General features: G+C 35.0%; 1 protein-coding gene across 8 annotated transcripts; it reads left to right on the top strand.

The window, feature by feature from the left end:
• Positions 1-6,893: 6,893 nt before the first annotated feature.
• LOC108973287 (UDP-glucuronosyltransferase) lies at positions 6,894-12,337 on the top strand. 8 transcript variants are annotated; one of them, XM_018940456.1, is made up of 6 exons: positions 6,932-7,271; positions 9,311-9,413; positions 9,612-9,785; positions 9,847-9,937; positions 10,836-11,303; positions 11,409-12,337. In XM_018940456.1, the coding sequence occupies exons 3-6, from the start codon at positions 9,618-9,620 to the stop codon at positions 12,293-12,295; spliced, it is 1,614 nt and encodes a 537-aa protein (XP_018796001.1). In that variant the 5' UTR covers positions 6,932-7,271; positions 9,311-9,413; positions 9,612-9,617; the 3' UTR covers positions 12,296-12,337. The 8 variants fall into 8 exon arrangements, with proteins under 8 accessions (XP_018796002.1, XP_018795996.1, XP_018796001.1 ...); XM_018940455.1 differs by having other exon boundaries at positions 6,932-7,275; XM_018940457.1 differs by lacking the exon at positions 9,311-9,413 and having other exon boundaries at positions 6,894-6,967.
• The last annotated feature ends 1,961 nt before the right edge of the window (positions 12,338-14,298 follow it).

Raw genomic sequence — 14,298 nt, 5'->3', positions numbered from 1 at the left:
ATTGCAAATGGGCTTAATCGGAATGCTGTGCTCACTAAGCGAAAATCTATAAAGTGTCATTGCTAAGGACGAAGTTCAAAGTTATACATTATTCCGCGCATACACTCCGCGAAGAAACGGACTTTGAGTAAGTTGCAAGTACAAAATTTGTAGTTCTGGATCCGCCCCTGATTTTTGGTAATGGTATGTGAGGTATGTTAATGAATCTCAGTTAACATTTTAGTAAGTAGGATGTGACATGTTTGGGACGATATTGCCTCCAACTCCCAAATAGTACAAATGTTTAATGACTTTCGTTTTTCTAATAAGCTCTATTTCGAATACGTCGGTCTGTGTATGAGTTATATATACTGCTTAGATGCCGATCCTGACGTTTTGCACTTTAAGGTATTTTCCTAGCTTTGATTGCTGTCAGTTGCAAGAGTATAGAATGTTCGGTTGCACCTGAACTTCGACCTTCCTTACTTGTTTAATTTTTTTTAACATTTCGTCATCAACAGAACATAACATTCGTGTGAGGGCCCCATTAAATAACAAATCAATAAAAAAATTGTCAAATACGATAAAAGGCTACTGATTTCTGTGAATGAAAAGTTTTTTCATTTCCTCCTAGACTAGTCCGATGAAGTAACCAAAACCCGATAGAATACGGCCGATGCTAATGTATGGCTCCACATTTATTGCTCTCTGCAGCTTTCACACTCTACTTCTTTTCGACATAACTCTCTTACTTTTCCAGTCAATGTTTGCGGGAATAATTCTCTTCAGTTACCAACTGTGCTTACAACAGTCAGCTGCTCAGCGTTGTTCTGCCGAGCAGAACACGTTCATGTGTACAAATGTGGTTCCAATACACATCTTTCGCACTACTGTCGACATGTGCAAGACAGAAGCAAAGAAAACTCAATAAAAAAGATGACAAACAGGCACATTTTAACGAACTTTTTCAAAGAAATTTGAACTTTCCATTGGCGCATTGTTGACACTGTTACTGCGCTGTGTTGCAACACCCAGGATAAAAACGTGTTGCTTAAGTCGGCTGGCAGCACATGTGACCGCGAGTACTCGTACATAAATAGTTTTTAGAATGTTTTTTTTGTATTGTATGAACTGACCTAGACTCAACATTTAATATAATCAAGAGAGCAAACAAACACAAGATAGCCAGTACACCACAATGTCACTATCAGCAGTCGTAAGAGTGTTTCTTTATATCCGTCTTTATATCCTTATTTTGCAAATTGGTTTATTGCCCAAAGTCAGAATTACAATTTTGCATATATATTGGTCACGCTTCGTTAGTACTTTGGCAGTAATATTTTTTTGATGTAAGAGTTAGGTGATTTATTTATGTATGATTAGCAACAGCTGAATAAGGGCCTAAGTCTCAGATGGTCCATTCGCTGAGTTCAATTTTCGATGACTATTTCGAGTATTTTGCTCCAACTTTTAAATCTATGCGATTATCCGCATAGACTTAAGACTTTGTGTATCTCCGCAGAAAAAACTCTAAGGTGTATCACACGATCCTGATGGCCTATCGACCGGCCCAAAACGTGAAATAAATCAATTTATTGATGTGATTTCAATCAATTTCGGGTATCAAATAGTCAGTTTTCATGGCGCGATAACGGTCGCCATTGATGGTTATGGCTCGAAAACGACGGATCTTCTTGGAACTTTTCTTGCGGCTTCAGATCTTGCACAAGATATATTTTGTACGCTTTCAATTTAATATCTCGACGAAAAATGCGTCAAGTTGTGCCCTACGTCAGTCAGCTGCTACATATTCTTCACTGCGTGCTGGACATGATCTATTCGGCCGAATATTTTCCTGTAATGAATGCTGGGTCTCCGACGTATGTTGACCATAAGTTAAGCAAAGCGCGCGAAGTTGAACAATTTGTAAACGTTGTTCAAGCGTAAGCATTTCTACGATAAAATGTCAAACAATACGGAATAAAAATAACATGACAAGTTGACACGACTTAAAGGTAATGTTAATCTGTCAAAAAACGGCTAACGAAAAAAACTCAAAAACAACTCTTAGAAGTTTTTGGTTGTGTAGCAATATAAGAGCTCTGTTTGGCTCCGAAAAACCTATTTTTTGGTGTGACGACGCCGACTTTTATACTCTTGCTACAGAGTCAAAAGTTTTGTTCGCTAACGGTTGTTTGTACAATCTAAATATAATCGAGTTAAATATAAGGTAAAGAAGAAAAGAGTGAAAACGTCTTCGTAGAAGGATGTAATCGGACCACTCCCACGCCCACAATTAAACTTAAAATCCCTTAAAACACCTATGATGATACAAGAGTACTTTATAGAAGCTGAGGTCAAAATTGGACAATGGACATATGTCGGCGAAAATCCATATCTCAGGACTAACTAAATCGATCTCCACCAAATTTAGTACATAATATTACTTTACGCTTTTTATGTTACGCTGTAAAAATGAGCGAAATCGGATAGCAAACTCGTCTACTTCCCATATAACAGAACTATAAATTCCATTTGAAAATATCGGACAATCTGTGAAATATATTATATAAATTCTTAGAGAATCCTTTTCTAATATTAGTATGCCTTTTTGTCAAATAAGGGTTGAATCGGATCAGAAGATTTTCGAACGTCCGCTTAACTTTATGAAGGATTTCATACCCTATATATGGGCAAAATTTGTAGGTTATAGTATTAGTAAAATTGAGAGAACGTGTTTTTCTAATAACGGTTCCTTCTGGTGCTTAAAATGGATAAAATCAGGTGAAAAAACGTTCTAACTTAGAAGATCATGAAATGTTCGATTACAACCAAACTTAGCCCTTCCTTATTTGTCAGTTTTAGTTAACTTTCTCTGAATAATAGTCAATACTTAATAATAATGTGGCCAGGATCAATTACGTAGACAAGATTAATTACATTTAACAAATTAATAATGTGGTCTATTAAACAAAACTGTTGATTTGAAGAATACAAAAGAAATTTAAGGAAATATAAGAATATATATTAAAATTACCTCGGCCGATAGCCCATGATGCTAGTGCTGCGTATTTTCTTAGTTTGTATAATAATTGTGTTATTATGTAAGCTTTTATAAAATAAAAAAAAAAAAATAAAAAATATTAAAATTAATTCAGCCCTATCTTGCCGCCCGTTGTACACTTCAATGACACAAGAGCTGTTTATGTTTAATTTAAATTTCGAGTGAAACCCCATTTGTAGCAATTCAAAAGACTCAAATGATTTGTTTCCTTACAATAATTCATAACACCAAACCAATATCCTTGCCTACACGCATATACGCATTTCCTGGCCCATAGCTATTAGAAGGTGTGTGAAAATTCATTTCGAACACTGTTTTTGTTGCCAGTGAGATTCGCATGCTGCAATCACAGAAACGTGACGGCAAAAGTAAATGCAAATACATGTGACAACTTAAACAGAAATGTGCTAGTTGTATCAATATTGGGTAACTTTTATGTCCATATGGTGGTATGTACGTATTTGCAATTGGTTTAAAGTGGAAATTTTTAAATTTCAAACCGCAGTATAATTGGACTGTAGGTCTAATCCCCATATATCTAATATAGTGGTTTCCGTTTATCTGATTGACTTTTCGCTGATATATTCAATAAGCGAGTATCTTTTTTAATACTACTGATATCAAATATGATTGTAACTCATTCTCGAATTTGTCAAAAAAAAATGCAAAATTCTTACTCAACATTTCTTATCTCAAGTTTTGTCAATACCTGAAAGTACTTGTCTGGCTTTGGGCGTTGCAAATTGCAAGAGTATAAAATGTTCGTTTATGACGTGGTAGTTTTTCCAAATACCGCTTTTTAATTAAATGTCTTATAAAATAAGATAAATTTAGAATTGGAACCTAAAAGGAGGTTTACCACTAGTACGAACCACAAGCCCAACAGGCAGTGGACTATCATTCAATATTCAATAAATTAAGAAACTGTAATTTGGTACAGAGGCAGCCGCAAAGGTCGCAGGGCGTATCCCCGCCCACTAATAGGCATTATTTTAAAATTCCTATGTCACAGTGTGAAAATGGGTGACATCGTGTTATAACCAGGCCTACTTCCCATATAACACAATTATATATTCCTTTTGATTATTTCACTTTGGTTACACAAATCAAGAAGCAATTGAGGATTGACAATAAAAAACTTTGCACAAATAATGCTTTTAATCTGTGCCGCCTTATGACTATAAAATATTCAAATCGAACCCGTAGGAACCGAATATGCGGACACAAAACAAATAGCTAAGAAATTTAAATTTCAAGAAACTTAAAGTGGACCTGCAGTCGCTATTTTATTAAATTCTTTTGGGCCCTCGGGTACTTTGAAGAAGGTTCTTAAAGTGCTTAGTTAAGAACACTCAAGGCAAACGGTAAAATAATTAAACGCTACAAAAGAATTAATAACGTAGTGAAAAGATAGCATGAGTGTCAAGGATGAATTGTGGTGTCGGGGTATTGTTCCGGGCGTTGAACCAATGTATTTTACTAAAAACTATGAACAAACACCTTTACGTCCAAATACTTGAAGAAAAAATATTAATTTTAAAATTTTTTTTGTCTTTGGCCCAATATTTACATCGAATAACATTTAATTGATTGATATATTTTAGAGCTCTTTTAATTTAAATTTACTTTTAAATTTAATATTTAATATTTTTTCATATTTGTAGTGGATAATAAGATTAGATATAATATTTGAATTAATTCGTGTAATAGGTACTGCCGAAAATCGGAAGGGATTACCCTATTGTGTTGTTCACAAGAGTATGTACATAAACCTGGATTAAAAAAGCATTCTATTTTGCTGAGTGAGCAGTAATGTGGGAAATATTGCCAAGTGAGCCCGCTTTACTTAAGTTACTAAAATATTATTGTTGCAGGAGTATCCTATGTATATTAAAAATATGAAATTCTAAGGAAACAAAAAAACGTTTACAATTTTATTGTCAAAATAATCGTTCTCCAATTTCAACTTTTCATACGCTTTTGCCACTTTGTGGTCGTAATAATTGTTCGCCGGTGCTCGGTATTGTTCAATTATAAAAGTAGGAGTATACATTTTCTTCAAGTGTCAATAAGACAAAGAACCACTCGTAGTAATGAAGATATTGCTGCCGTTCAGGCAAGTGTTGCTGAAGATCGCCATTATTCGATTCCAAGACGTTCTCAAGAATTGGGACTGTCTCAAACCACAAACTGACGGGTTTTGAGAAAGGATTTGGACTTGCATCCATATAAAATTGTTCTCATTCAAGAGCTCACATCATTGGATCACCATAAACGTCGTAAATTTGCTGTTTTACCTTATAACATCTTCAAACCGATTATGTTTAAAAAAAAATCTACGATTCTCCATTCTCTGAGTGGTGCTGTATATAATCAAAACTGCCGACTCTGGTGCGAAGAAAACCCACAAATTATTCATGAACAACCATTACATTCAACAACCGAATCGTGACGAGAAAATATTGGAGTTCCGATTACTTTAAGAAATTGTTAATTTGAAAGTCCTCCAAAAAATTGTAATTTAACACCATTAAACTACTTCTTGTGGAGTTATTTGAAGTCATTTATCTTTAGCAATAAATCAGACTCTCTTCCAGCTTTAGATGTCAATATTGAACGTGCTATTCATGACGTCTCATTTGGTGGAAAAAGTACTCGAAAAATGGGTTCATCGATTTCGTTCCTGCAAGAGAAGTCGTTTCTCATATTTAATATGCCTCGAGTTCGGCTGTACAGAGATTTGTTGCTCCCTTACGTTTTTTCTAAATGAGCGCTAAAGAATTGCTTTTGATCGTATAGGAGGTAATATTCATGCATTGAACACATAAATGGCGAAAAGCGACTGGCGGCATATGTCAAAAATTAAAATACACATGTTTTTAAGGGAACAGTTATTTGGACAACAGCGCAACTTCAGGGGAGCAGGCTTGCAATTGTCGCGGTCGCTAAATTAAAACCATTTCTAATTTTGCCGACGATAATGCAGTGCTGTCATTAAGATTTGAAATATAATATAAAATTATTCAAAGCTTTAACAAGTCTAACGGAAATCCAATGGAAGCATAAAAAAGCTCTAAACTTTCATTTGTAATAACAGTTTATAATAATAAATCTATAAACGATTACACCTATTTTTTTATTTTTGCGACAAAAAATTTCACTTTGAACAAAACATTTAAATTTCGTTCCAGTGAACAGTTTTAGTACGGGAATTACGAAGTTGTGTACGACATTTGCAGCCAAAAAATTTCACTGTTGTGCAGTCGTGTCGTGCCGCTGTCTTTGTATTCAAAGCTTAATACATAAATTTATTCTCGTACACAGCCTCATAAACGGCACAAAATGAGAGCGGGTAGTCTAAAAGCATTGTCAGCTAAACATATCGCCTTTCACATACATACATACAACCAATGTTGCCATTTAAATCATTATTATAAATTTTACCAATATTGATTAAAAGAAGTTCCGCAATATTTTCCTTATTTTGGACTTACAGAACTATGTAATATCGATAATATTCTGGCGGGAAGAAAGCAACAATTCTGATGTATTATTTAATTTTGCCCTTGAAATTGTATCTAAAAAGAACACATGATTTTTGATTTTTATTTTTGCTAAACTGTTTTACAAGTATAATTATTCAGTTACTCTAAATTTTGAATTAAATTAAATTAAATAGGCATTTACTCTTGGATTCGTTTAACCGAAATTTCGAATACGTACTGTTGTCATTCAAACATGAAAACATGGCAAGACTACTCACAAACAAGTGCGATTGTATGACCATATGCCACAAAATTAACATATAAATAAACATATGTATGTATAACTTAGTTTGTTTGTACTCGCTCTGGACTCCAGCATGATGCGATCGATTCTTCTTTATTTAGTTCTTTATACAGGGTCGACAGGGGTAAAATAAAAGTTAGTTAAAGAGTATTTTTCAAACGTTGCAAGCGCTTTGGGAGTGTGAAAAAATTAAAAATTGAAAGAAATTACCTAGAGTAAAAATGTCAATCAAATAAAAATTAATTTAAGTGTTCAAAACTTGTGAGAAATATTAGTCAAATAGGTGTCAATATAGTCTAAAAAAAGCTAAAAAATCACTTTTAAAGTGTGTTCTTTATTTAATCTCTGTTACTATTGAGGTCGTCTTAAATGTCGAATGGTGATAAGTCCAGAGAGAATCCATGAATAATAATTTTGGACATACAATACATGTATGAATGTATGTATGTACTACATTTATGTTTGTATCTAGAGTATAGTTATTTATGTGAAAGTTTTGTACACATCCGTTGAGAAGTATGAATTGCACACATACATATTGTATGTATAATACACTGATTATAACAAACTTACATAATTTGCGGGTTTGTAAAACTGTTATGATAATAGTAAAAATGTATTGAAACAAGACATTAGAAGGAAGGGCTAAGTTCTAGTGCAACCGCACATTCTATACTCTTGGTAGAATAAAAAGCAGAGAAATACCTTAAGGTGTAAGGCGTCAACCAGAGATCGAAATCCAAGCAATTTTGTACTGCTGTGATCAAACTGAATGGTGAATTTTGTCCACTTCATTTCCTTCATAGAAATCCAATCCCGCTGCAATACACTTATGCTATTGGAAAAATCCTCCGTCGTGATGGCCATCAGAGCCTTCTTCGATTCAGCTTTTATATCCTCAATTCAGTCGAAACGGTGTCCTTAGAGTGATCATGTGAATTTGCTGAATATCCAGAAGTTACACGAAGATAAATCAGGCGAATGAGGTGCTTGCGGCATGGTATAAGTTGAAAATGTGGCGAAATGACCAATGCAGGATGAGATGGTGCATTACGCACTTCTTCGCTCAATAAATTCAGAGCCAATTTTTACTCAAGTTACAGCTTGCACGGACGGACGGACAGACAGACATCCGGATTTCAACTCTACTCGTCACCCTGATCACTTTGGTATATATAACCCTATCTCTAACTCTTTTAGTTTTAGGACTTACAAACAACCGTTATGTGAACAAAACTATAATACTCTCTTTAGCAACTTTGTTGCGAGAGTATAAAAATTTCAAATTTCAATTTGACCACAGTAGTATATGCATATACTATATAAGTCATACACTGAAACTCATTATATGTAGTACCATCACGAAGGTAAAATTTAATGTCTATGTTATTGGTTTGTTGCGCTTTTAGTTAGTTAATGGCGATTTGTGGGCGTGACAGCGATCAGATTACACCCATTCTCGAACTCGTAATTTTCCGTCCGTCCGTCCGTCTGTCCGTCCGTCCGTGCAAGCTGTAAAAATTGAGATATCATAATGAAACTTGGTACGCGTATTTCTTGGCTCCATAAGAAGGTTAAGTTCGAAGATGGGCAAACTGCCACGCCCACAAAATGGCGGAAACCGAAAACCTATAAAGTGTCATAACTAAGCCATAAATAAAGATATTAAAATGAAGTTTAGCACAAAGGATCGCATTAGGGAGGGGCATATTTAGACGTAATTTTTTTGGAAAAGTGGGCGTGCCCCGCCCCCTAATAACTTTTTTATACATATCTCGAAAAATACTATAGCTATGTCAACCAAACTACATATATAGAGTCGTTTCTTTTAGGCATTTCCATATACAGTTCAAAAATGGAAGAAATCGGATAATAACCGCGCCCACCTCCCATACAAAGGTTATGTTGAAAATCATTAAAAGTGCGTTAACCGACTAACAAAAAACGTCAGAAACACTAAATTTTACGGAAGAAATGTCACAAGGAAGCTGCATCCAGGCTTTTTTTAAAAATTGAAAATGGGCGTGGCGTCACTCACTTATGGACCAAAAACCATATCTCAGGAAGTACTCTGCCGATTTCAATGAAATTCGGTATATRATATTTTCTTAACACCCTGAAATCGGTTCACAACCACGCCTGAAATCTCGACTATCACTTTATCATGCGAGACTATAAAATGTTCGGTGACAGCCGAATTTAGCCCTTCCTTACTTGTATATTATAACTAACTTGGCTAGCGTCTATATACCGAATAAAATGGTCTCCCTTGTCTCTGTATACATTATATCATCTTTTGTTCAATATTTGAAGTATTCTAATGGAATTTATTCCGCTTAATATTGCTATATGAAACTAAATATCAAGTACAAAGCATGTTTCTTAAATATTTATTTTGTATCATTGGCATCGTGATAAATTTAGTTATTTAAACATATTTTTGAAAGATTTTACATGCTTGTGATCTTATTGTTGTAGAAAACTTTACCCAAATTTTTTTGAGGAATGCTGCCCAATTGACAGTGCTTAGCCGAATCAAAATCCGGATTGGTTCTGGTTATGTAGACCTGTTCGCCGTGAGGTATACTGATAATTTGCTTATCAAATACGTATAACATATTCCTATCGACCTTAATTACTTAGTAAAAATATATAAAAATACGATATTTCTCCAGGCAACATATACTCTAATCACTACTGATCTGAATTCACACAAACCTGAATTTGTTTTGATCTTAAACTGATATCATCTTATTTTGCACTAATTTCTCTTTTTCAGATTAAAATGATATACCAAAAGTTTTTTCTGCCAATTATAATTCTGCGTTCGCTTTCATGGAATCTAGCCGTGGTCGACGGAGCTAAAATTCTTGGCTTATTTGCACACCCCAGTGAAAGCCATTTCGCAGTAATGCGAAGTTTAATGTTGGAATTAACAAAGCGGGAACACAATGTAAGATAGCTCAATATGCTTCTAATTTAAATCGTTTCATTTAAAAGCTTTTTTATTTAAGGTTACCGTTTATAGCAGTCACCGCCTAAATGAACGTTTAGAAAGGCTACGAGAAATAATTGTTGAGCCGGAATTTCCTTTTTGGAAGCAATGTATGTGATATGATTACTGATGATACTTATATAATTTATATATTATATATTAAATAACATGTAAACTTGTAAATTAAATACCACAGACATACATACATATGTATATGTCTCTCTAAATATAATAGATCTTCGGAGTCTCTCAATCTCTAGAGCATTCTTTGCAAGCAAATTTACAAAGTTGAACACCAATTTGATTATTGCTTCTCAAAAGAGCAATTCATGAAAAAAGGACAAGAATTGACCTGAGAGTTCTTAAGTCACTCGCAAATTCGATGCTACGACTTCTAATATCAGTCGCAATATCAAACGGATGACATACAAGCTATTAAATGTTTCCTTAACCCCGATTATATATTTAATGTTGCCCATATATAATTATATATGTATATTTCCTTCTGCGGTCTGTTGTAGTATTTCTACAATAAAATACTGAATTAAATTTCTGAACATGTTGCTTTCTTCGCTTATTTGAAGGCTAACAATGTTTCATTGATAATTTTATTATAAAATACAACCCATTTGTTCAGTGTCCCATATAACGATTTCGCTCAGTGCATGTATAACTCGTTTATATTTTCATGTCTGACAAACCATTTGCCAATCACATCGTGACATCGTTGTAAAGTGGACAACATGACCTAGCCAGCATAGCCGCTGTCTTTTAATTCGCTGAACTATGTCAATGTCGTCATATACATATCTCATACAGCTCATCGTTCCTTCGAATGCGATATTCGCCGTGGCCAACACGCAAAGGACCATAAATCTTTCGCGGAACTTTTACAGAAATTACACTCTATAAAATTAAAAAAAAAACTCCAACTTATATTTGTTGGGGATAACCTCGGATTTATTCTTGCGCAACCTTCATAACATTATCATTACACTTTATCTTCAGTTTTAGAAATAACGGGGAGCCAAGAAGGAGGCCTCCTTAAAGCTAGCAAACTAACCGAAAGGACAATACAACAGTCTCTGGCCACTACGGGTGCCAATGCGGTTAATTACTTCTTGTCAAATGAAGCCGTAAAGAAATTGCTTAATTTACCTGTCAATGAATTTGATTATGATTTGATAATAGTGGATTTATTCTATACCGAGGCTTTGCTGGCAGTGGGACATTTTTTCGACAAGCCTACAATTGGTATTTTAAACACGAATTTTGAGAGTTACATGGATCGTGTGTTAGAGCAAATGGTACCGGCCGCCTGTTCACCTATCAGTTATGAAACTTACAAACCAGAGGTGGGTTATTGGAATCGATTAGGGGTCATCCGTAATTGTATGTCACGACGAAAACAATTTATTAAAGACAATTGGGGCGCACAAGAATCAGTGATGCGAAAACATTTTTCACAATTTAAAGGTAAATTACAATAATATCTAAATTCATATGTACCTGTTGCAGAGCAAGTACGTTTATGTAGTATGTTTTCACGTATTGAATTAAATATGTCTATTAATTTTAAAGGCGTGAACGAACTCAACATCGGGACGTTACAAGCTGAGTTGACAATATTGTTGCTCAACAGTCACGTCCCATTGTTACGGCCTCGACCGTTGCTATTAAATACCGTAGCTGCCGGCGGTATGCACATACGACCACCACGTGAATTACCTTGGCCACTTCGTCGCTTCCTGGATGAATCGCGAGCAGGCGTCATCTACATGAACCTTGGCAATGAACAACTCTGTACAGACGTACCAAAACACATAATGCAAATACTCCTAAATACACTGGGCAAACGAAAAGAGCGTGTGGTGTGGACTTGTCACGATCACACAGCGTTGAAAAATTTACATACCAATATAATGGTCCAACATGCGGTGCCACAAGCAGATATATTGGCACATCCGCATGTGCATATATTTCTTATGAACGGTGATTTACTTAGTACACAGGAAGGTATAATGCGGCATGTGCCTATGATTTCTGTGCCTATATTTCGAAATGAAGTGCGCAACGCGGAATTAACAGTGCAACTCGGTGTTGGAATTCATCTGAACCATAATAACTTAACGGAGACGGCACTCAATTGGGCGCTGCAGACCATCAAAGAGGACAGCACATATCAGTTGACAATACGTCAGGTGGCCGCTACCTTCCGTGATCGGCCGTTAGGTGCTGTGGAAACGTGCATGTACTGGATGGACTATGTATTACGCCATAAGGGCGGAGCAGATTTAAAAACCTTTGGTGGGAACATACCTTTCAGTCAATTACATCTTTTTGATTTATTTATTTACTATTTCGCGGTTGCATTACTGAGTGTAGGTGTGCTAGCTGCTATCATTTATGGTATTATAATAATAATGAGAAAACGTGAAATAGGAAAAATGTATTCAAAACTAAGTTAATATATGGAATTTGGTAAAATGTAAACCAAATATGTTGTTTAATTAATTGATTTTTTATTATCTGGCCAACAAAGGTAAATGCATTCGATGCAACTTTCGCAACTTCTATAGTAACTTATCATGAAATTTATCTAATCTTGTTCACACCTCAAACACAAATCTGATAATGCTTCGAAGAAAAATCTTAGTAGAAGTTATGATAAAATAATTCTTGCCGACAGAATAAATTTTTAGAGTGTCTATTGGCAAAAATCACTAATTTCTGAATACACAATCTAATGATCAAAATCAGACTCCCCTAGTCGCCATAATTCATAAATTCTCATAAAATAAATAGGCATATTAAAATATCTTGATGAAACTTGGTAAATGGCATTAATCTATATATAAAAAAACATATAAAGAAACGGGTAGTTCGGTAAATCGAATCGCCGTAGGGGTGTGCATCTGCGGTTTAAAAATATTAAAAAGTGGGTGTGGCTCCGCCCCTACTAAGTTCAATGGAAATACCTCACAATGCACCAAAGCTACATGAACCAAATTTGCTCTAGACGAATCTGTTCAGCACTTTCTCCGATGGTGTAAAAATGAATGGAGGTGGATGATAACCCCGGTCACACCTCATTTAACGATTATGTGGAAAATATATATGATGCAGAAAGGTCTCAAACAAACCGATAACCGAGTAAAAATTGTGCAATCATATATTAAGTAAATACTCGACCAATTTCCACCCAATTTGATTCATTACATTATTTCAACGTTTTCATGCCACAGTACGAATATAATGGTAAAATCAAACAACAATCACGCCTACTTCTCATATGTATATAAATAAGACTAAGTCCAATGTTATTCCTTAATTAATGGTAAACGAGAGTTAATGACGTTGTGGAAGTAAAACTTTGCGCAAATAGTACCTCTAAGTTATGACATATCACGCCTAAAACTTGTGGAAATCAGATCATAACTTGTTAATCTCCAAATACTGAATAAATGAAACCCAGCGCCTACGGCTGACTTTTACCGGAAACATCGTTGAGTCTGTTAGATATTATTGAAATACGGATAAAATCTTTTGCTGACAATAGTATGTCCTTGTGTCCAAAATGGGAAAAATCGGGTCAATACTTTCCTTAGTCCCCATGTACCTAATACAAAGAAATTTGATTAGTTTTATATCAATGTCAATGAGCTATCTTAATGAAATTCACAGAGCGTAATTTTCTTCTTATTTTCCTTATGCTTCAAATGGATAAAGTTGAGTGTTTTTATGCTGCAAAGGAAAATTTCCCGTTAAATCAATTTTTAATGCAAAAGAAGTCCAGGACTCTATTCTGCTGATTACTCTAAACAACGCAAAAACAGTGATGTACCATATTTACCGTAAGGAAAGGCTAAGTTCGAGTGTAACCGAATACCTTTTATACTCTGGCAAAACTTTACATTAAGTATCGACTTGAGTTTCGACCCGATTTTTTCTATTTTTGTCAATGCCACATACTAAAAAATGCGTCCTGTTTTTCATAAAGTACCACACATCTTGATATTAGTTATATGCGGGTAGGTCAAGTTGTTGTCTAATTTTATCTATTTTATTATCATTTGGATAACTTACGTATTGGCCGATATATGCGGTTAATCTCCAGCAAGCCGGAAGTTCGAAAATCTTTGTATTAAGTATATAGAGGCTCAGGGAAGTTTTGATCCGACTCTACCTATTTTTAACTGTGAAATGAAAGTTTCAAATGGAATTTGCCATTGTTTTATATGGGAAGTGGGCGTGAATGTGGTCCGATTTTGCCAATTTTTAGACTGTATGTAACATAAAAATGTCAAAGGAATGTCATGTACTAAATTTGGTGGAAATCGGTAGCACGTGTCGCGAGAAATGCGATTTCAGCTAAAAGTGGCCGGTTGCGCGACCATCGTTCAATTTTACGTCGACTCCGCTAAAGCCCTCTCATACCATTTGGGGTGTAAAATTGTATTCATCTGGCATA

This window comes from Bactrocera latifrons, unplaced genomic scaffold (assembly GCF_001853355.1).
Source record: "Bactrocera latifrons isolate USDA-ARS-PBARC rearing strain unplaced genomic scaffold, ASM185335v1 scaffold_47, whole genome shotgun sequence".
In the NCBI taxonomy this organism is placed as follows: Eukaryota; Metazoa; Arthropoda; class Insecta; order Diptera; family Tephritidae; genus Bactrocera; species Bactrocera latifrons.
The sequence above is the reverse complement of the archived record's forward strand: the minus strand, read 5'-3'. Positions and strand labels throughout refer to the sequence as shown.